General features: G+C 36.4%; 1 protein-coding gene across 1 annotated transcript in view; it reads right to left on the reverse strand.

Moving 5' to 3' along the window:
• CHM (CHM, Rab escort protein 1) overlaps window positions 1–25,406 on the reverse strand; it is a 247,437-nt gene that overhangs the window by 203,243 nt on the left and 18,788 nt on the right. Inside the window, exon 2 of the mRNA XM_005700575.3 lies at window positions 11,621–11,687. Coding sequence (XP_005700632.1) covers window positions 11,621–11,687 — 67 coding nt within the window. The remainder of the gene's footprint in view (window positions 1–11,620; window positions 11,688–25,406) is intronic.

The following is a 25,406-nucleotide window of genomic DNA, read 5'->3' on the forward strand; positions in this document are numbered from 1 at the left end:
CCACCACCACCTAAAGTGCCAGAATACCACTACAGTTTGAAAAGCATGATTCTAATCTATTCAACAGTAGAACTTAATTGAGAAATAAGCAAAAATGCAAGGTAGTGATTTCCACTGTCTTAAATTAGAATTAGTTAGAATAATTCAGCTAATTTATTTTTAATAAATATATACAAGTACATCAACAACAAAGACAGTGTGGTATATTTTGAAGAATCCTGGAATAGGAATAAGATCTGAGTTTTGCCCCAGCCATCTGCTTGTTTGACTATAGGCAAATCTCAACTTTCTCATCAACAGATGACTCTCTTACAAACTACTGTGAATCTATTTCCTGTAGATCAGCAAGGACCAATGTTGCACTGAGTATGTATGAGGTAACTCTAAATTCCCACCACTATAACAGTGGCTTGGCATATATAATATTTATCAAATATTTAAGAACTGCTATATTCCAGACCTCTCAAGCACTGGGGATATAAAGATGACTAAGACCTGATCCCTAATTTCTAGAGTCTAACAGGGCCAACAGATTTATAAATAATAATAATAATGTATGGAAAATATTACAAGGATATACAGAATACTTGAAAGTACAGACAAATAGAAAAATTAATACTACTTGGATTCTCAAGGAAGACATCACTAGAAAGTGGTATACTAGCTATGTCCTAAAGGAGGAGTACTCTATTCACATAGAATAGAGGCCAGCATGAAAAAAAGGCATAAAGATATAAGAGGATACTGTATACTTCGAGAGTATATGATGGAATATTGCTGAAGCAGGTGGCAGGTGGCAGGGAAATTTTCTCTGAGACTTTACAAATGCAAATTTGAACCACAGGTGACTATGATGTTTTAATGCATACTACTCACATAAACCAAGAATCATCAAGCTGAGCAATTAACGTACAAATTGTTTTGAGCCAGTGCAGTAGACAGAATAATGGGGAACCATTATTTCCCGAAGATGTCCATATCCAAATCCCCAGAAGCTGTGAATAACAGCTTATATGCCAAATCCCCAGAAGCTGTGAATAACAGCTTATTTGTTATTTGCCATCTTATATGGCAAAAGGGACTTTGCTAACGTATAAATTAAGTATCATAAGTAGGAGGAATATCCTACATTATCCATGTAGGCCTCAGTGTAAACAGAAGGTTCCTTGTGAGGGAAGCAAGAAGGTCAAAAGCAGAAAAACAAGATGGCATGATAGAGGTTGAACTGAGGCTCTTGAAGACAGAGCAAGGGGACAAGAGCCAAGGAATACAGGTGTCCTCTGGAAGCTGAAAAAGATTAGGAAACAGATGCTCCCCTGAATCCTCCAAAAGGAATGAAACACTGCCTGCCTATGACCTGACTTCAGACCCATAAAATTCATTTCGTAATTCTGACATGCAGAACTGTAAAAGAATAAATTTTGTGTTGTGATATGATACTACATGGGGTATCCCAGGTGGTGTAGTGGTAAAGAATCCACCTGACAATTTAAGAGACAAAGAAGACGCTGGGAGATTTCTGGATTAGGAAGATCCCCTGGAGAAGGAAATGGCAACCCACTCCACTATTCTTGCCTAGGAAACTCCATGGACAGAGGAGCCTGGTGGACTATAGTCCATGGAGTCACAAAGAGTTGGACATGACTTAGTGACAAAGAGCAACAGCAGCAAGCTACTACATATTTGAAAACTTTGTTACAGGGGCAACAGGAAACTCAGTAATAGCACCAGGTGACCAGGCAAAAGAAAACGCAAAACCACTTAGTACGAATATATCCCATCAGCCAGGTCACAAGAGCATTCTCACGGATAAAGCGCCACTAAAAAAATCTGGAAAAACATTTTAGGGAAATAAAAGAAGAAAAAGTACTGATCATGAAGATTGAAGATAGAAAATGACAAACAGGACTATTAAGCCTCAAAGAACTTCACATAAAACTTCACATGCTTTTAAAAAAATGAATGAAACACACGGGAAGAACATGACAGCTTTTAAGGGAGGTGGGAGGGGGGTTCATGTTTGGGAACACATGTACACCCGTGGTAGATTCATGTCAATGTATGGCAAAACCAATACAGAATTGTAAAGTAAAATAAAGTAAAAATAAAAATAATTTAAAAATTTTTTTTTAAAGATATATTTTAAAGCTCAAAAAAAAAAAAGTACTCAATAGGACTCCTAGAAATGAAAGTCATTTAAGAAAATAATAGCTAGGTTAAATAAAAAATTAGACATATTTCAAGACAGAATTGGGCTTTCCAGGTGGCACAGTGCCAATTAAGGAGACACAAGAGATGTGGGTCAGGAAGATCCCCTGGAATAGGAAATGGCAACTTGCTCCAGTATTCTTACCTGGAAAATTCCATGGACAGAGGAGCCTAGCGAGCTACAATCTATGGGGTCACAAAGAGTTGGACATGACTGAGTAACTGAGCACACACACAACACAAAACTGGGATTCCCTGATGGCTCAGTAGTAAAGAATCCACCTGCAGTGCAGGAGATGCTGGTTATGCAAGTTTGATCCCTGGGTCAGGAAGATCCCCTAGAGGAGGAAATAGCAACCAACTCCAATATTCTTGATGGGATAATCCCATGGACAGAGGAGCCTGGTGGCCTACGGTCCATGCAGTTGCAAAAGAGTGGGACATGCTTTAGCAACTAAACAATAACAAGACAGAACTAATGAACTAGAGGTCTGCAAACATTTTCTATAAAGGGCCAGATGGTAAATTTTTAGGCTTTGCAGATGACAGTTTTTGTTGAAGCTACTTAACTCTGCCTTTGTAGTGTAAAAGCAGCCACAGTCAATATGTCACTATGTAAACAGGTATTAAGTATATAATCATGGTTGTATTCCAATAAGACTTCATTTTCAAAAACAAGTGGAGAATTCTCTGCTGTTATAGTGGATGGGAATCCATCTGCCAATGCAGGGGACACAGGTTCGATCCCTGTTCTGGGAGGATTCCACATGCCATGGGGCAACTAAGTCCATGAGCTATAACTACTGAGCCTGTGTGTCTAGACCCCATGCTCTGCAACAAGAGAAGCCACTGTAATGAGAAGCCCATGCACTGCAACACAGCACAACCAAAAATAAATAAATAAAAACAAGTGGCTAACCTGTGGGCCATAGCTGTTAACCCCAGAACAAGAAGATAAAGCTGTGGAAACTACTCGGAATGTAGTATCAAAAGGTAAAAAGATGAAAAATATGAACGATATATTAAAAGGTCTTTCCCTTCTCCAGAGGATCTTCCCAACCCAGGGAGCAAAGCCAGGTCCTCCCACATTGCAGGTGGATTCTTTACGGGCTGAGCCACAAGGGAAGCCCTTAAAAGGCCTAAAGGATAGAATGAGAAGATGCAATACATAGGAGAATTTCTAAAAGAAAGAATAAGAGAGAAATAATGTTTGAAGAAACAGTTGAGTGTTTTCCCCACCAACAAAAGGCATAAATCATCTGATTTCAAGAAACAAAACAATTTCTGAACAAGTATAAATAGAAATAAAATCCATACCTCAACAAATTACTATACAACTATAAGGACAAACAAGAATATTAAAACAATTAGGAAAAAAGATAATTCACCTAACAAAGAATGACATTTCTCAACAACAACAAAAGAAGCTAAAGGACAAAGTCTAAAGAAAATTATCTTCAGTGTGTAATCACGGAATCAACTAAACTATAATTTGAAATTGAGAGTGAAACAAAGGCATTAACAAAGACAGAGCTTAATACTAACATTCAGGTTAAAGGAACTTAAGGAAGCAGGATATTGTCTCCAGAATGAAGAGTAAGCAAAGAAAAAAAAAAGAAGACTGATAAACACAAGGGCACATCCAAACAAGTATTAAGTACAAAAAAATAGATGAAGTGTTAGTCACTCAATTGTGTCTGACTCTTTGTGACCCCATGGAGTGTAGCCCAGCAGACTTCTCTGTCCATGTGGGATTCTCCAGACAAGAATACTGGAGTGGATAGCCATTCCCTTCTCCAGAGGATCTTCCCAATCCAGGGATCGAACTTGGGTCTCCTACATTGCAGGCTGATTCTTTACCATCTGAGACACCAGGGAAGACCATCAACCATTAATAAAAAAAAATACAAGGTCAAAGTATTACCAAAATGCTAGGTAGCAATAAATATGAGAGGGGTGGTCATTGTATCGCTTGAAAAGAATAAGTACTTTGATGATTCTGAAAGTTTAATTTGAATATATATGCCAAAAGTTTAAGCATATTCTAGACCAAAGGAAGAGAAATTTCATCTAACCCAGTTGTGAGGAGGGAAAAAGTACAAATATACCTCTACTCAATACAAGGCAGAAAGCTAAGAGAAGAAAAAAAAGGAATGGTATAGTAAAGAGAACACACAAATAAGATAGCAGAAATACATTAAAATATTAGTAAATCATGATACATATACTAAATTCAGTTAAAAAACAGATTGCCAGATTGAAGTAATAAGTAAAATCTGCTGCTGCTGCTGAAGTTGCTTCAGTCGTGTCCAACTCTGTGCGATCCCATAGACGGCAGCCTACCAGGCTCCCCCGTCCCTGGGATTTCCCAGGCAAGAGTACTGGAGTAGGGTGCCATTGCCTTCCCAAAATTAAAATCTACTTATATGCTATTTGTGAGATGTATACATATTAAGATGCAGAAAGACTAAAAATAAAAGGGCAGAGAAGAAATCTTGGGGGAAAAAACAAGGAAACCAGACATTGCTGTGTAATATAAAAAACAAACTTTAAGGCAAAAGGCATTAGCAGGGGGAAAAAACATAAGGTAAACTACATAAGGATATCATCAATTCTAAATCTACATGCTTTATGAATACTCAGGAATACATAAAGCAAAAATTATTAGAATTATAAAGAAAAAATAAGAATGCCACACTCAGTAAAAGTGATCTCTAATAAACACCTCTCAATTAATAGAGCAATCAGATACAGATATTCTGAACCAACAAAATTAACAAGTTTGATCTAATGAAGAGATGGATCTCCATATCCAGCAATCAGCAAAAGTTTTCTTTTTTAGTTTTAGTTCTACATTAAATTTACTCATAAAAACATTCTAAAAATGTACAATTTATCCTTTAAACAAAGTATACTAAAACATAAAAAAACCTTTTAAGTCACATGGAGTCATATAGTTATAAACCATAAAGCAATTCTCAAAAATACTGAATAACTGAAATCATGCAAAGCTAATTATCTGACATTAATGTAATTAAATTAGAAATTGATTATTCAAAAAAGAATAATTAAAAATTATATTTGATAAGAAATGTATGAAGAACTCTCAAAACTCAACAGTAAAACAATTCAATTTGAAAACAGTCTAAAGACATGAAGACATTTTATCAAAGAGAATACACAGATACCATATAAGCACCTGAAAACTGGCCAACATCATTAGATACTAGGGAAGTATGAAGTAAAACCCCAATGAGACATCACTACACACTAGCCAGAAGTGAACCCTTCTCACTCCCCCACCAAAAAGAGTTAACAACAATAAATGCTGTCAAAGATAACAGAGAAACTGGAACACTCATACATTGCAATGTATGAAGTAAAACCCCAATGAGACATCACTACACACTGGCCAGGTGAATGGTTAAACAAACTATGATACATACAGAATACTACTCAGTAATAAAAAAAGGAAAAAAAAACTATTGATAAATTTCCAAGTAACAACTTTGATGAATTATGCTGAGTGAAAAAAGCCAAAGCCAAAATGCACACTGTACAGTTTCATCCTCAAAATGACAAAATTATACAGCTAAAAATCAAGTTGCTGAGGCTAGAAATAGGGGAGGTAGAGGAAGGAGGTAGGTTCAGACATAGAAAGGCAAAATGAGGAATCCATGGTGCTGGAACTACTCAGTATCCTGAATTTTTTCTATACTGAATCAAATTTAAACATGATAAAAACTTGAATATTTTTTCCTCATCCTTTTTCTGGCAAGCATACTGTAGGACACATAAAAAGGTAACAGTGGGTTGCAGGCAGGAAGTATGAATAGGCACATTAGAACTTTACTTTCTCACTTCCCTGTTTTGTCACAAGTGTTCAAAATTATAAATTCTGTAAGATATTGAAATAAAAAAATGTATCTAGAAATCCAAAAACATATTTCTAAATAACTAATGGATCAAAAAAGAGACCATAATGGCTATAAGACTTAAAACTTATACAAGATAGCTAATGTGATCCTAAGAGGGAGCTAAAATCATAAACACACTAAACATAAACCTAAAATACAAAGAACTAAGAATTCAATTCTAGAAGTTAGAAAAAGGACAAGACTAATCTCAAGCCAAAGAAAGAAGGATAGAAACAATAAAGATAAGCTTAGATATTAATTAGATAAAAAACCAAGATACCATAGAAGGTTACAACAAAGTAAAACCTGGTTCTTTGAAAAGACTAATAATATAGACAAATCTCTACCAAGACAGAGCAGTGAGAAACAGAAAAAAGGAAAATGTAATAGTAAGAATTTTAAGTTTCCATTGCTATCAAAAATAGTACGGCAGTTTCTCAAAAAATTTAAAAATAGAATCACTATATGATCTAGTAATCCCAATTCTGGGTATATATCCTAAAGAACTAAATGAAGTATCTTGAAGATATATTTACACATTCTTGTTCACAGCAGCATTATTTACTATGTGCCAGAGGTGGAAGTGAGTCAAGCGTTTATCAACAGATGAATGAATACATTGTATTGGGTAAACATACAATGGAATATTATTCAATCTTAAAAAAGAAGGAAATTCTAACACATGATACAAAATAGATGAGCCTTGAGGACAGTATACTGTATGAAATAAGCCAGTTACAAAAAGACAAATAATATCTAATTCCCATTATATGAGGTATCTGTGTGCATGTGTACTAAGTCATTTCAGTGGTCTGACTCTATGTGACTCTACATACTGTAGCCTGTCAGACTCCTGTTCCCATGGGGAATCTCCAGCCAAGAATATTGGAGTGGATTGCTGTGCCCTCCTCCAGGGGATTTTCCCAACTCAGGGATCGAACTCCTTGTCTCATGTCTACCATTAGCACCACTTGGGAAGCCTATATGAGGTATCTAGAGAAGTAAATTTCATGGAGACAGAAAGTAGAATGAGAGTTGCCAGGAGCTGGGGGGAAGAGGAATGAGGAGTTATTGTTTAATGAGCATAGTGTTTCAGGTTTGTAACATCAAAAGAGTTCTGAAGATCTGCTATACAACAATTAGGAATATACTCAACATTATTCAATTGCATATGCTTAGAAATAGTTAAGATGGCAAGTTTTATGTTACTTTTTTTTTAACTACAATTTAAAGGTTTTTTTTTTTTAATAAAGTATGGGAAGCTATGTACATGGAACAGGGATATATGGTACTATTGTAGATGTAAAGCACAAATAAAAGGACAAGGCATAGGAAAAAAAGGTATCAGATTTCTGGTGCCAGAGGCTGGAGGTGTAGGGGGGCAGGTGTAGGAGGGGGTACTATATGAAGGCAGTCAAAAGGTTCAATAGGGATATTACATCCTTAATACTTATAAGTACTAGGGACATAATCTACAACATGACAAATATAACTTAACACTGCCTTATGTTATATATGAAAGTTAAGACTGCTCATCACAAGGAAAATTTTCTATTTCTTTCATTTTGTACCTATGTGAGATGATGAATTCTCACTGAACTTATTGTGCTAATCATTTCATGATGTAAGTCAAATCATTATGCTATATACCTTACACTTACACAGTACTGTATGTCAATTTTATCACAATAAAACTCAAAGGAGAAAACTAAAACAAAAAAAGGAAATAAAAGGACTAGGGAAAGACTGAATCATCTTTCCCTATGAATCTTCTATTTATCTTCTCCTTTCCCTATTAATTGAAAGGCAAAGGAGAAAAGGGAAGATAAATCCATCTGAATGCAGAATTCCAAAGAATAGCAAGCAGAGATAAGAAGGCCTTCCTCAGTGATCAATGTAAAGAAATAGAGGAAAACAATAGAATGGGAAGGACTAGAGATCTCTTCAAGAAAATTAGAGATACCAAGGGAACGTTTCATGCAAAGATGGACTCGATAAAGGTAAGAAACGGTATGGACCTAAGAGAAGCAGAATCTATTAAGAAGAGGCGGCAAGAATACAAAGAAAAACTATACCAAAAAAAAAGACCTTCAAGACCCAGATAACCATGATGGTGTGATCACTGACCTTGAGCCAGACATCCTGGAAAACGAAATCAAGTGGGCCTCAGGAGCATCTATACGAACAAAGCTAGTAGAGGTGACGGAATTCCAGCTGAGCTATTTCAAGTCCTAAAAGATGATGCTGCATTCAATACACCAGCAAATTTGAAAAACTCAGCAGTGGCCATAGGACTGGAAAAGGTCAGTTTTCATTCCAATCCCAAAGAAAGGCAATGCCAAAGAATGCTCAAACTACCGCACAACTGCACTCATTTCATACGCCAGCAAAGTAATGCTTAAAATTCTCCAAGTTAGGCTTCAACAGTACACGAACTGAGAACTTCCAGATGTTCAATCTGGTTTTAGAAAAGGCAGAGGAACCAGAGATCAAACTGCCAACATCCGCTGGATCATCAAAAAAGCAAGAGAATTCCAGAAGAGCATCTACTTTTGCTTTATTGACTATGCCAAAGCCTTTGATTGTGTGGATCACAACAAACTGAAAAATTCTGAAAGAGATGAGAATACCAGACAATCTTACCTGCCTCCTGTGAAACCTATATGCAGGTCAAGAAGCAGCATTTAGAAATGGACACGGAACAACAGATTGGCTCCAAATTGGCAAAGGAGTACATCAAGGAGATATTTTATCACCTTGCTTATTTAATTTATATGCAGAGCACATCATGGAAAATGCCAGGCTTGATGAAGCACAAGCTGGAACAAAGATTGCCAAGGAAAATATCAGTAACTTTAGATATGCAGATGACACCAACCTTATGGCAGATAGCAAAGAGGAACTAAAAAGCCTCTTAATGAAGGTGATAGAGGAGAGTGAAAAATCTGGCTTAAAATCAGCATTCAAAAAACTAAGATCATGGCATCCAGTCCCATCACTTCATGGCAAATAAATGGGGAAACCATGGAAACAATGAGAGACTTTATTTTTCGAGACTACAAAATCACTGCAGATGATGGCTGTAGCCATGAAATTAAAAGACGCTTGTTCCTTGGAAGAAAAGCTATGACAAACCTAGACAGCATATTAAAAAGCAGAGATGCTACTTTGCTGACAAAGGTCCATATAGTCAAAGCTATGGTTTTTCCAGTATTCATGTATGGATGTGAGAGTTGGACCATAAAAAAGGCTGCGTACCAAAGAATTGATGATTTTGAACTGTGGTACTGGAGAAGACTCTCGAGAGTCCCTTGAATGCAAGGAGATCAAACCAGTCAACCCTGAAGGAAATCAATCCTGAATATTCATTAGAAGGACTTATGCTGAAGCTGAAGCTCCAATACTGCCACCTGATGCAGAGTTAACTCATTAGGAAGACCTTTATCCTGGGAAAGATTGAAGGCAAGAGGAGAAGAGGACGACAGAGATAGTTGGATGGCATCACCAACTCAATGGACAGGAGTTTGAGCAAGCTCCAAGAGATGGTGAAGGACAAGGAAGCCTGGCATGCTGCAGTCCATGGGGTTACAAAGAGTAGGATATGACTGAGCAACTGAACAACAAACAGCAACAACAACATGAAGAGCCATAATGGCAAAAATGAATAAAAATGAGAAAATATTTAAACATGGCATAGAGCAGAAAACAATCTTATAAATCAATATCTAGATGTATCTAAACTCTCAAAAGCTATCAAGTGTGAGGACCTAAAATAGAAGAAAAAAGTTCTGTCAATTTGAAATACTATTTATTAAGGTATAAGTTTTTAACATTACCAAGTCTTTCTAACTGACTCACTGCTTATCAAAATTAGATTTAACTTCTTATATTCCTAACCAAAACTTATTTTATATAATCAGTAAACCCTATGTGATTTATAAAATATTCTTAATTCTGGGAAGATCTTGGGTTTTAGAAAAAGACATGCACTAGCTGGGTAAAGTTAACCTCACTATATTCCACATTTCCTATTTGTTAAATTAGGGTAACACTACCCTCACTTGGCTGTGATGGGAATTAAATTACAGGGGTAAAGAAGCTGATATAGGAAGTAGCTTACAGTGCAAACACAACAGATAACTTTGGGAAATTTTGAGATTTTTATTTTCAGTTTTAGGTTAATTAATGTTATCAGAAATAAATTTGAATTTATGTTCTTATTAAGCCTTTTTAAAGCATACTGGTCTAGTACCTCAGCATTCAAGGCAGCACCTTTTTTGGCATGTGAAGTCACATGTCAAAAAGACTGAATTAAGACATTAACACAGCAGTTGCACACAGCAGGGAACAGATTTCCCTGGTGGCTCAGACTGTAAAGAATCCACCTGCAATGCAAAAGACCTGGGTTTGAGCCCTGGATTGGGAAGATCCCCTGGATGGCAACCCACTCCAGTATTCTTGCCTGGAGAACCCCCATGGGCAGAGGAGCCTGGCGGGCTATGGTTGCAAAGAGTCAGACACGACTGAGCGATTCACTGTGGGGTGTGTGTGTGCATATAACAGTGAAAGAGAATTCCAAGGGCAGGACTTAAGAACAGAAAGTAATTCAATTTAGAAATTTCATTCAATGACTGGGGAATTAATATATTTTGAAAATAAACTTAGAAAGGGTAAATGAACTAATACCACTTTTGGATTCCTACATACTTACAATGGGATAATATATGAGAAGGCACTGTAAGCTGTAACAAATCTAGTTATTCTTTGTATTCTGGCATTTTGAAAAACCTGTTACTATCAAACAGAAAATATAAAGTCATTATTTCATGTTCCCTTTCTACTCCAATTTAATGAACAATTAAAGTACCAAAATACAAAGGTCAAAAGCATTAAACAGGTGGAAAGTTAAGGGTTTTTTTTCTGAAGGAAGCAGGAATGGAAAGATTAATACTTTCTTTACCTTAAAGTTGAATTTTCCATTTACTTCCTTTTTATCATCACATTTAAGGAAAGGGGGAAAAAACAAAATTCTAGATATTTTAGAAAACTTGTAGTTAAGATTTTTCAAGCAAACCACATACTCTGTTAGCTGATTTCCTCAACTATCAAATGCCACATCTAAAATACAACAGCATATACAGGGTTTACATACCCACATACATATATGATTAAAAGGGTAAGTATGAGGTTTCCAAGCCTTGTGGAAAATTATTTATCATTTAGAAAAACAAAATCATTCATGTTAAAAATAAAATTTTGGTACATTTGGTTTATACTCAAAGGAAAGATCACTATTTTACAAACTATAATAGGTAAAACCCATACATCATATATTTCACATGTTTTTGGTGAAAATTAAACAATTCTAATAATTTTTCTAACTTTAAAAGTTTATATTAGACATATACATGTACACAAATATGTATGTATACTTAAATTTTAATTTTGTATAGAGACATTTAGGAAGTATCAAATGCTACCAATGATAAACTTACGAATCAACATGCAGAACCCTCTGGCCACTTCTTGAACATGCAGCTGCAATGATGGATTCAGGCAAACCTATAAAAACATACACCTATATCATTTAGGATGTAGGAAAAATATATATATATATAAAGCATTAAAAAAATGTTCAATTCATACCACTGTTGTATAGAAGAGTTTAACAAAAGAGGCTCATTCTTGTATTCAAAATTATAAAGTTTATATTATACCCGAATGACGCTTCTTAAACATATACTAGTAATACAGAAAATTTTATCATGTGGAAGGGGGATTTTTTAAAACTCAAGTACTTAAATTCTTTTTATCTGCCAAATACCATAAATGAGCAACTGTCAAAATATTGTTAATATAAGCACTTTGTTTCAGAAACTATGTTCACATACTAGCTGATTGGATTCTCCAAAATGCACTGACAAAAAAGGATCTGCATATACATTTTAGAGATGAAGAAGAAACTGGGGTGCAAACTGGTTAAACTGCTGCCCAATGCTTAAAAATAAAGCTCTAGAGTTGAAATTTTAACATAAATCTAACTTCAAGTCACACTGTCTCTTAGGGGTAATGGTATATATTTTTCAGTTTAAGCAATAGGCTAACTAATTTTTAAAAAGGTCATTTACATGATACATTATTTCACTTCTGCTTAATATAGTAGTTTGATAAGAACATTACTGTTTTGAAATTAAATTAAGCCATATCATAAAGTTTGTTATCATAAAGTGAAAGTTAAGTCACTCAGTCGTGTCCGACTCTTTGTGACCCCATGGACTGCAGCCTACCAGGCTCCTCCGTCCACGGGATTTTCCAGGCAAGAATACTGGAGTGGGTGGCCATTTCCTTCTCCAGAGGATCTTCCTGACCCAGGGATTGAACCTGGGTTTCCCGCACTGCAGGCAGACTCTTTACCATCAGAGCCACCAGGGAAGCCCCTTTGTTACCATAAAGGGAAATATACATTACTACTATTAATACAAATACCAAAAAAAATTTACCAAAGATAATTTTATACTAAAAAAATCCAGATGTTCAGCTACATCAGCTAGTTAACACTCTATGTTATAAATTCAAGACTCTTCCATAACTTTTTATCATAAGAGCTACCATTTCAACAGAGGCTAAAATATTTTATATCAGTCAGATGAACAAAGCTAGTTTAGTGTAATTCTATAGTGCTGCTACTGAGTCTTTCACTACAATGAGATACCATAGTCCTCTTGGATTTTTACCTAGTAGAAAAGAAACAGCATCCTCTGGCAAGGGTTTAAACAAAACCCTAACCATCAAAGATTTCATGAAAAGAGAATGCTTATCTTCTTTATGTAAAAAAGCAACAAGCATATGGAAGCAACTGATGTAGCCAATTTCTAGTTAAATATCACAATAAGCAAAAGCTCCATCTGCATTCATGGAAGAACTAGTTTTCCAGTGCTGGGCACTTTGTGGCTATAAAATGTTTGGTTCAAAAAAGAAGTTCTGACCAAATGTAGTAGATATAGCCATTCAGTTCAGTTCAGTTCAGTTCAGTCACTCAGTCGTGTCCAACTCCTTGCGACCCCATGAATTGCAGCATGCCAGGTCTCCCTGTCCATCACCAACTCCCGGAGTTCACTCAGACTCACGTCCATCGAGTCAGTGATGCCATCCAGCCATCTCATCCTCCGTCGTCCCCTTCTTCTCCTGCCCCCAATCCCTCCCAGCATCAGTCTTTTCCAATGAGTCAACTCTTCCCATGAGGTGGTCAAAGTACTGGAGTTTCAGCTTTAGCATCATTCCTTCCAAAGAAATCCCAGGGTTGATCTTCAGAATGGACTGGTTGGATCTCCTTGCAATCCAAGGGTCTCTCAAGGGTCTTCTCTAACACCACAGTTTAAAAGCATCAATTCTTTGGCGCTCAGCCTTCTTCACAGTTCAACTCTCACATCCATACATGACTACTGGAAAAACCATAGCCTTGACTAGAAAGACTTTATGGCAAAGTAATGTCTCTGATTTTCAATATGCTATCTAGGTTGCTCTTAACTTTTCTTCCAAGGAGTAAGTGTCCTTTAATTTCATGGCTGCAGTCACCATCTGCAGTGATTTTGGAGCCCAAAAAAATACAGTCTGACACTGTTTCTACTGTTTCCCCATCTATTTCCCATGAAGTGATGGGACCAGAAGCCATGATCTTCGTTCGTTTTCTGAATGTTGAGATTTAAGCCAACATTTTCACTCCCTTTCACTTTCATCAAGAGGCTTTTTATTTCCTCTTCACTTTCTGCCATAAGGGTAGTGTCATCTGCATATCTGAGGTTATTAATATTTCTCCCGGTAATCTTGATTCCAGCTTGTGTTTCTTCCAGTCCAGTGCTTCTCATGATGTACCCTGCATAGAAGTTAAATAAGCAGGGTAACAATATACAGCCTTGATGCACTCCTTTTCCTATTTGGAACCAGTCTGTTGTTCCATGTCCAGTTCTAACTGTTGCTTCCTGGCCTGCATACAGGTTTCTCAAGAGGCAGGTTAGGTGGTCTGGGATTCCCATCTCTTTCAGAATTTTCCACGGTTTATTGTGATCCACACAGTCAAAAGCTTTGGCATAGTCAATAAAGCAGAAATAGATGTTTTTCTGCAACTCTCTTGCTTTTTCCATGATCCAGTGGATGTTGGCAATTTGATCTCTAGTTTCTCTGCCTTTTCAAAAACCAGCTTGAACATCTGGAAGTTCATGGTTCACGTATTGCTGAAGCCTGGCTTGGAGAATTTTGAGCATTACTTTACTAGCGTGTGACATGAACGCAATTGTGCGGCAGTTTGAGCATTCCTTGGCATTGCCTTTCTTTGGGATTGGAATGAAAGCTGACCTTTTCCAGTCCTGTGGCCACTGCTGAGTTTTCCAAATTTGCTGGCATATTGAGTGCAGCACTTTCACAGCATCCTCTTCCAAGAATTGAAATAGCTCAACTGGAATTCCATCACCTCCACTAGCTTTGTTCATAGTGATGCTTTCTAAGGCCCACTTGACTTCACATTCCAGGATGTCTGGCTCTAGATGAGTGATCACACCATTGTGATTATCTGGGTCATGAAGACCTTTTTTGTACAGTTCTTCTGTGTATTCTTTCCACCTCTTCTTAGTATCTTCTGCTTCTGTTAGGTCCATACCATTTCTGTCCTTTATCGAGCCAATCTTTGCATGAAATGTTCCCTTGGTATCTGTAATTTTCTTGAAGAGATCTCTAGTATTTCCCATTCTGTTCTTTTCCTCTATTTCTTTGCATCGATCACTGAAGAAGGCTTTCTTATCTCTTCTTGCTATTCTTTGATATAGCCATTAAATATCAACTATTGGAAATAAGCCATTATAAAGTTGAAACCTTAACTTAGGATATAATTCAAAGGGAAAAAAGTGAGCGTTTGTAGTGTAGAAGGAAATTGGAGGAAGAAATGAAAATTCTAAATAGCTAAGTACACTTAGTTTTTCATGACAGTAAAAACTGTATTGTTCTAACAGTTTATCTTAACTGTTTATATATAAACATGTATACATAAACTCTTTATACATAAAAAATAAGTTTTCTTTATAAAGAAATGCAGTCACTATGGTACTTTACAGGCTGCTAAATGATTTAGTGGGTTTCCCTGGTGGCTCAGATGAGAAAGAATCTGCCTGCAACGCAGGAGACTGGGGTTCGATCCCTGGATCAGGAAGATCCCCTAGAAAAGGGAATGGCTACCCAGTCCAGTATTCCTGCCTGGAGAATTCCATGGACAGAGGAGCCTGGTGGGCTACAGTCCATGGGGTCTCAAAGAGTTGGACATGACTGAGCGACCAACACTGACTGACTAAGTGGCTTAGTTAAAAAGGACAACAGCATAGAGATATTCAGGAAGTAGAATTAGTATGTTTAAGTGTGTAATAAAGACAGCATTAATAATATACTACCAAATATCAGCACAGGGCTTTATGATTCACAATGTATTTTCATATATATCAGCTCATTTATTCTTCATTATAACCCTGGGAGGCAAGCAGTATTATCCATGTGAAAAAAATGGGATGAGAAATGTTAAATTACTTGCCAAAGATCAAGCAATTCAGTAATTTGGCATCACAAATTCAAATTACCATGATAAATTCACTCTCTCTAATTTGGACTTGAGTCTGAGAATGAGGATACACGGGCAGGATGGTAACATAATGAAACGGGCATGGTCCCAGTCAGACAAAGCTAAGTTTGAATTTTAGTTTTGCTGCTTAACTAGCTCTGCGACCTCAGGCCTTTACTTCTTCATCCATCAATGGGAATACCACCATCTACCCTGGAGGATTGTTAATTGTTAGCAGCGGGTATTTGCTCTATAAAGAATACCTACTTTTATTCTCTTCAGAGAGGTATTTTAGAAGCAGTACATTTTCACCTAAATACTACTCCAAACATATACCCACTTTTACCAGATGCCAACTCCAATGGCAAACAGTAATAAAATTACTCTCCTCTGTCTGGCTCAAATTAGCTGTTACCTTGGATAGGCAAATAGGCATGTGGTTATTTCCAACGCTGCAATCAACATTGTCAGAAGTCATGTCTCTACTGACAAAGTAAAGCCAAGAATGGATATCAGTACTGAACATGATCTGAATCCAAATCACACAAAACCAAAATGACCATCATTTGTGTTTTCCCTTAACAGTCCCACTCAAGTTGGTGAAAGCAATAGACCATTCCAGTGTTAAATGGCAAGGGCCTATTATCCTCATGCTTAAAATGATTAAAACAACAAGCTAATAACACAGCTAAAGTTTTCCTGGTCAGGATTTCATACTTCTCCCCACTCATTCAATAAACACCAAGTCCCTTAAACGGAGGAGACACAGTAGATTTGTTTGAAGAAAGAAAAGAAAGAGATAAGGTAATGGGAAAAGGAAGGGACAGAACAGACTGTGATAGAGAGTGAGGAAAAAAAAAAAATAGATAAAGGTAATTTCTAGCCTAAAAAAGCTCAAAGTCTAAACAACAGGAATTTAAAAGGTTTAAAATAATAAATGTAATTACAACTGTTAAAGGAACACGAAGGAAAAAAGCATTCCCTCTGTAAAGGGTAGTCATGGAAAGCTCTAAAGAGCAGGTGACACAAACCAGCTAGGTCTTTCATATCTATAATAACCCAAATGAAAACTGTGGAAGAAAGTGGAAGGGAATAGTCTTGGCAAAGGGTGAAGGAGGAGAGTATCAAAAAGTAATGCCTCAAAGAGTAGCTGGAGCCAAACTGTGGCATCTGAACTTGAACCTGTAAGCAACAGGGAGTCTAAGATTTTAGCCATAAGAACAAGATTAAATCAGCGTTTCAGAAAAATACATCTATTCACAGCACGAAGGATGAATGTGCATAAAACTGGAGCTTTAGCTTTCACATTTCTTAAATTCCTGTTTTGGAAAAGTTAACATAATTAAACTTTTTGGTCTTACAATTTAGCAAAATACATAACTGCTGGTTTTGTTTAAATTAATATTTATAAGCTCAATTTTAATAGCTTTTAAATCCTTGAATAATTTCAAAACAATGCTTTTTTTAAGACTTGGCACCATAAAAAGTGAACTACTTACTTCTGAATCATTACTCAAATTCACACATCTCTGTGAAGCATTTTTATATGGAATATACATATGCTTACAATGAATTATACAGTCTCTCCCACAAGGGAAAGCCAGACATGAGTTAGAAACAAATACCTTAGATCAGCTTCCCTGGTGGCTCAGCTGGTAAAGAATCAGCCTGCAATGCAGGAGATTTGGCTTCAATCCCTGGCTTGGGACAATCCCCTAGAGAAAGGAAAGGCTACCCTGGCCTGGAGAATTCCATGGACTGTATAGTCCATGGGATCGCAAACAGTCAGACACGACTGAGCGACTTTAACATACACCTTAGATCAGGGTCAACTCACACAGCATTACACTGGAAACACACTGTAAAAACTGAGTACAAATATACAAGTACAATGTTTTCAACCATAATATGAGGCTAATAATATATCTCATATGGGTACAGGGAGGAATAGGGTAAAAATGATATAAAACACCTTACACAAGGTCTCTAAGCATGTTGCTTATATTCAATAAATGTCAGTTCCCTTCCCTTCTCGTCCTATCCCTTCAATAACAAACCTGAAGTTATCTAGTTCGAGTTATTAGGTTGGTACAAAAGTAATTACAGTTTTGCATTCTTGCATTTTCTTGTTTGATATTGGAATACATTCTTAAATAAATGTGGCTATGTTATACATCATCTTAATACACATTTCTCGCTTTATGGTTTTTTTTTTTTGCTAATGACATTACTTGCTGTATATTTTGTATTTATTTTACACTCCAGAAATGTTAGACAAAAAGCACATTTGAGTTATTTTTTTATTCAAGTTCAAAATGGGTAGTAAAGCAGCAGAGACAATTCGCAACATTAACAAGGCGTTTGGCCAGGAACTGCTAATGAATGTACAAGGGAGCGGTGGTTCAAGAAGTTTTGCAAAGGAAACAAGAGCCTTGAAGATGAGGAGCACAGGAGTCAGCCATGGGAAGCTGATGACAACCAAGAGCCATCACTGAAGCTGATCCTCTTACAACTACACAAGAAGTTGCCCAAGAAGTCAGTGTCAACCATTCTATGGTCACATGGCATTAGAAGCAAACTGGAAAGGTGAAAAAGCTCAGTAAGTGGGTGCCTCATGAGTTGACCAAAAATCAAAATTATTCTACACAACAACGATGAACCTTTTCTCCATCTGATTGTGATGTAAAACAAAAAGTGGGTTTTATATGACAACCAGCAATGACCAGCTCAGTGGTTGGACTGAGAAGCTCCAAAAGACTTCCAAAAGCCAAACTTGCACCAAAAAAAGGTCATGGTCACTGTTCGGTGGTCTGCTGCCCATCTGATCAACTACAGCTTCCTGAATCCTGGCAAAACCATTACAGCTGAGAAGTATACTCAGTAAATCGATGAGATGCACCAAAAACTGCAATGCCTGTAGCCAGCATTGGTCAACAGAAAAGGCCCAATTCTTCTCCATGACATCACCCAACTGCATGCACCACAACCAATGCTTCACAAGTTGAACAAAATGGGCTACAAAGTTTTGCCTCATCTGCCATATTCACCCGACCTCTCACCAACCAACATCTTAACAACTCAAGCATCTTAACAACTTTTTGCAGCGAAAATGCTTCCACAACCGGCAGGAGACAGAAAATGTTTTCCAAGAGTTTGTCAAATCCCTAAGCACAGATTTTTATGCTACGGGAATAAACAAACTTATTTCTTGTTGGCAAAAATGTGTTGACTGTAACGATTCCTATTTTGATTAATAAAGATGTGTTTGAGCCTAGTTACCATGATTTGAAATTTGCGGTCCAAAACTGCAATTACTTTTTGTACCAACCTAATATTTGATGGAGGAAGAAAACTATCATTTGCTTATTATTGTTATCCTTGAAGATCTAACAAACTTAAAATAGTTTTTTTTTTTTTAATCCAATAACCTTTTCTATATGTATACTATAGGCCTTTCCTAGATTTATACTATACAAGTTCATCAAACACAGTATCATTTAAACATTTCACAACATTAAATATGATTATTAAATTCATTAGTGAGGCTGTTTCAAAGAAATAATCTGCCAAAGGATTATAGGAAAATTTATAAATCTGATGAAAGATCAACAACTTTTACCAGCAAGTTAATTCTGTCAAACACAGTTAAATATTAGGTATTACATTAGCATTTCATAACAGCTTGTAACAGGGGAAACTGAGGTTTCTTACATCACTTCTTTCTCAGCTGAGGTTCTGTTATAAAGTTGGCAACTAGAAAAAATATATTAGAAACTCTAGAATGTTCTGTGATCCTATCACAAATATGTATAGTCCCAACTTTCTATAATTTTCCAAAATACATCTAGATAAAATAGAAATGTTTCACTATCAAACAGGGCTAAGCTAAAATCAGCATCAAAAAAGTATGAAATTAGTATTTTCAAGAATCTTACCTAAAATATTTTATAGGAATGCAACTATTATTCATTCATTTTTCAAAAACCCTTTAATGCAAATCCTTAATGTTGAACTTCATCCCTTACAACTATAATATTTAGGTTAGTTCCCTATGATCTTTCTTAAAACTGTATTATACCTGGAATTGATTTTTCCTAACACTATACTTACATAAGATAAACAGTAAGTACTTACAGCACTCCCAGCATATCACACAATAAATAATAGATTCCCCTGACAGGACTTTGATGACCTGGCAAAACCTGAGTGCTTTCAGCCCAAATCATATGAAACTATAAATCACTATTTATTTTCTAGAACATTTCAAAATGGATTCTTACTTTCTACCTTGGAAGTCACTTCATGTGTTATTTATACCTAGTGAAGACCAGAATGGAAAGAAAATTACACAGAACTAGAATATTTACTGTGACTGTTTTTTTATAAAGAATAACTTTTTTTTTTTTTTTTAAGGAATGAAACAGAATTACTGGCAAGGAAAAACTCATAAGTACAAGAAGCTTTTAGAGAGCCACATCCTTTACTATCAAACAACCCTATGTACAGACCTTCCATACCACAGTAAACAAAGCATAAACAATATTAAGTACAAAACTGACTAGACTGAGCAAGGCAAACATAAAACTATCCACTTAACTCATGTCATAGCCATTCAAAAAAAAGTGACATTACAAAATTAGACAGAAATTAAATTTCAAATCAGGTTCAAGTAGTTTTGTTCATTCCTATTAAATTCTAAATTAAAAGGTTTATATATTTTAGTGTTTACCTTAAAAAGAAAAAACCTGCCAGTGAAGCAGTGTAGGGGAATTCTAAGAAGTACAGATTCAAATGCTGTTTTTAAATTGACAATTATTATAATTCACTTTGACCCACACAAACAACCAAAAATATTAATGAATGTACTAACTTAGTATCTATGGATTTCTTCTTCATGGGAGAAAATGCTGTTATTAATAAATATCCAATTATTAGAACTTTAGATAAATATACTATCCATTGAAATATTAACACAAAAAATTTAGTTTTTCTTTAAAAATTTAATACAGTATGAACTTTTCAATTCAGTTCAGTTGCTAAGTTGGTTCCAACTCTTGGTGATGCCATGGACTACAGCACACTAGACTTCCTTGTCCATCATCAATTCCTGGAGCTTCCTCAAACTCATGTCCATTGAGTTGGTGATGCCATCCAACCATCTCATCCTCTGTCATCCCCTTCTCCTCCTGCATTCAATCTTTCCCAGCATCAAGGTCTTTTCTAATAAGTCAGTTCTTCACATCAGGTGGCCAAAGTATTGGAGCTTCAGCTTCAGCATCAGTCCTTCTAATGAATATTCAGGGTTGATTTCCTTTAGGATTGACAGGTTGGATATCATTGCTGTCCAAGGGACTCTCGAGAGTTTTCTCCAACACCAAAGTTCAAAAGCATCAATTCTTCAGCACTCAGCTTTGTTTATGGTCCAACACTCACATCCATACATGACTACTGGAAAAACCATAACTTTGACTCTATGGAACTATGCAGGCAAAGTATTGTCTCTGCTTCTTAATATGCTGTCTAGGTGGTCATAGCTTTTCTTCCAGGAGCATCTTTTAATTTCATGGCTACAATCACCATTTGCAGTGATTTTAGGGCCCAAGAAAATAAAGTATGTCACTGTTTCCATTGTTTCCCCACCTATATGCCATGAAGTGATGGGACTGGATGCCATAATCTTAGTTCTTTGAATGCTGAATTTTAAGCCAACTTTTTCACCCTCCTCTTTCACTTTCATCAGGAGCTCTTTAGTTCCTCTTTGCTTTCTCCCATCAGAGTGGTTTCATCGGTATATCTCAGGTTATTGATATATCTCCCAGCAATCTTGATTCCAGCTTGTGCTTCATGCAGTCTGGCATTCTGCAAGATGTACTCTGCATATAAGTTAAATAAGCAAGGTGACAACATAGAGCCTTACAGTACTCTTTTCCCAATTTTGAACTAATCAACTGTTCCATGTCCAGTTCTAACTGTTGCTTCTTGATTGGCATACAGATTTCTCAGGAGGCAGGTCAGGTGGTCTGGTATCCCCATCTTTTGAAGAATTTTCCACAGTTTGTTATGATGCACACAGTCAAAGGCTTTAGCGTAGACAATGAAGTAGAAGTAGATGTTTTTCTGGAATTCTCTTGTTTTTTCGATTATCCAACGGATGCTGACAATTTGATCTCTGGTTCCTCTGCCTTTTCTAAATCTAGCTTGAACATCTGGAAATTCTCGGTTCACCTACTATTGAAGCCTAGCCTCAAGAATTTTCACATTTCTTTACTAGTGTGTGAGGTAAGTTCAAACTACCGCAATTGTGTGGTAGTTTGTCTTCAAACTTTGGCATTGCCTTTCTTTGGGATTGGAATGAAAACTGACCTTTTCTAGCCCACTGCTGAGTTTTCCAATTTTGCTGGTATATTGACTGCAGCACTTTAACAGCATCATCTTTCAGGATTTGAAATAGCTCAGCTGGAATTCCATCACCTCCACTAGATTTGTTCATGTGAATTTTTAGGAATGTCTAATAAGAGCACTGTGAAGTGAAATTCGCTCAGTCATGTCCAACTCTTTGTGACCCCATGAACTATACAGTCCATGGAATTCTCCAGGTCAGAATACTGGAGTAGGCAGCCTTTCCCTTCTCCAGGGCATCTTACCAACCCAGGGATCAAACCCAGGTCTCCTGCATTACAGGTGGAGTCTTTACCAGCTGACCCACAAGGAGGAAAAGGGGACGAGAGAGGATGAGATGGCTGGATGGCATCATCAACTCAATGGACATAAGTTTAACCAACCTCTGGGAGTTGTCGATGGACAGGGAAGCCTGGCCTGCTATAGTCCATGGGGTCACAAAGAATCAGACACGACTGAGCGACTGAACTGACTGAATAACAGCACTGTTTCAATATTAGGAAAACTGGCTTCTTGTTTTCAGGCTTTATAGTAAATAGCTGAAAAGTCACTTAGCCTCTCTGGAATTCAGCTTCCTTATAAATATCCTTATAGATAAAATGAAGAACTGGAAGTAAGTGATCTGTAAGGTTTGTTGCAAGTTCTCAAAGGTGAATGTTAATGACAGATCAACAACTTGGCCTCTGTTCTTATGCAAATGGCTTGAACTTAAAAACAGGATTCAGGGAAGATGGCAGTAGGAGCAAAGTTTCTGAATCTCCCCCTAAGACCCCCATAAAAATAGACAGTGCAACCAGGATACCAAAACCAAACACCCAGGGACAAGATCTACAACAAAGATAGGTGACAAAATATTGTGATGAACTCCAAAATACAAGTGGGTCATTAGGAAACTTCAATAGCTATAAGATCCGCCTGGTATCAGAAACTATACAAGGAAAATGACCGGAAGACAAAGAAATCTGTGACATAATTGATGGCCAGAAAACCCCCAAATCAGGTACTCACTGGAAGCTTGGGAAGTCATTCTGAGAATAACAGCAGCAAGTGGGAGGGGACATTACAGACTCCAAGCTGTGGATGAGTGCAAAGGAACCCCTGGGAATGCTAGAGAGGTGAGAAAGTGGGGATGGAGTTGTGCCCTATGAACTCAGGAAAATGAAAAACTTCTAGATAAATTCCTGCATGGAGGAGTAACTATTGGGAGTGAATGCGTGAGTGCTCAGTCATGTCCAACTCTGCAACCCCAGACTGTAGCCCACCAGGCTCCTATCTCCATGGAATTTTCCAGGCAAGAATATTGGAGTGGGCTACCATTTCCTTCTCCAGGTGATCTTCCAAACCCAGGGATTGAATCTGCATCCCTTGCATTGGCAGGTGAATTCTTTGCCACTAGGCCACCTGGGAAGCCCAGTCCAAAGGAACTGTAGTTATTTTTAAAAAGATGAGCCCTTATCCTTTAGATACATATTGAAATATTTACAGATGGAACAATATGACATATAGGATTTTCATTACAATAATCCATGATTGGATGCTGAAATGAGAAGGTGGATGGTACCAAGTGAAAGAGATAGGCCATAAATTAGTAACAGTTGAAACTGGGAAACTGGTACATGAGGAGTTTTATTATTCTATTTTTTTAAGTTTGAAACTGGCCATAATAAAACATTTAAAAAATAAAATTTAATACCAAATTTAGTGAGATAATGAAAGGCTGGGTCTATGAAATAAAATAATCCCTTGGAAAATAGACATTTAGTATTTTGTTCTTTAAACTGAGAAAACTGTATCAACTCAAATCTCTTAATGAAAGTGTTACTAAGTCATGTAATATTTGATAAAGACCTATTTCATACCAGGAAATAAAATAAGCAGACTCAACTACAATTAATTTTCACTTGATTTTCTTAATGCTAGTGTTTGTGTTTTATCGATTTAAATTTTATAAATTTAAATGACTAACACCATCTTTCACAACAAAGGATATCCCAACTGAGCTCTCTTCAAATTTAATAGCAATATTTAACTTGTGATAAGGAAAATAAAGTCTCTTGTTCAGAACATATTTTACTTAGGTGTCACAGAAGAAAAATGACCTTTAGTATATTACTTATAGAGCTATGAGACTAAAATAGATAAGAGAGATTGTGCTTATTCCAAGAATGTTACAAAATCATGCAACAGATAACCTTTCTTCCTTATATGAATCCTTTCATGAAATCCATTTTTTAAAAAGTAGAGAGAAAAACCTTATGATCCTTGTGAACTAAATCTTGAAAGAGTCTATGAATTTGTTACTATATATCATTCCTTGAGGTAAACCACTTTAAATTAAGTTTTAAATGTAGTCTTATTATGTATTTAAGAAAAAATTGGCTACATTTCACTGAGAAAACATTGAGGATAATATTTTATACTATTTATTAAAAAGCTGAACAGTGATTACACTGAGTTTACTAAAATAAAACATAAAATTTTATCTAATGAAAATAACAATTTTATTGCATTAAGAATTTCTAAAACACTGTAACCAGAGAGATAAACCAAAATCAATGTAAACGGTTTGTGAGTCATTTGTCAATGATCTTGCACTTGAAAATACACATTAAAAATATCTAAAAATCAGCATGACTTTTCTTTTTCATTTCTCTCTTACACTGCAAATATGACACAATGCTAAGGAAAATATTTTACTCACCCATAACCCAACCCTTAATAATTTTTTTTTCATTTTTCCTTTACTTACTATTCTTTGTCCACAGGTATACATTAAGCAGTAAAGGATGGAAAAACAGACAACAGGGCTGTACCCAAAGTCACATACCCAGTAAATGGCAAAGTTAATATTGAAACCTATCTAGTCTGGGCCCAGAGTCCGTGCTCTTAAGTACTATCCTGCTTCAGGACATCTAAATCTCTTTGTCCATCTCCACTAAGTAATCTTACAATTAATTCAGTTTCCAAAATGACTTGAATCTTGGAAATAGGTACTTATTGGTAGATACCAATAATGCTATAAAGGGCTTCCCAGGTGGCGCTAGTGGTAAAGAACCAACCTGAAAATGCAGGAGACAATAAAATGGCAGGTTCAATCCCTGGGTCGGGAAGATCCCTTGGAGAAGGTCATGACAATTCACTCCAGTATTCTTGCCTGGAGAATCCCATGGACAGAGAAGCCTGGTGAGCTATGGTCCCTGTGTTTGTAGAGTCATACGCAACTGAAGCAACTAAGCACAGCACAATAATGCTATAAAGGTATGTTCCTTTTTGTAAATTAAGAA

The sequence above is a fragment of the Capra hircus genome (assembly GCF_001704415.2).
Source record: "Capra hircus breed San Clemente chromosome X unlocalized genomic scaffold, ASM170441v1, whole genome shotgun sequence".
NCBI lineage: Eukaryota > Metazoa > Chordata > Mammalia > Artiodactyla > Bovidae > Capra > Capra hircus.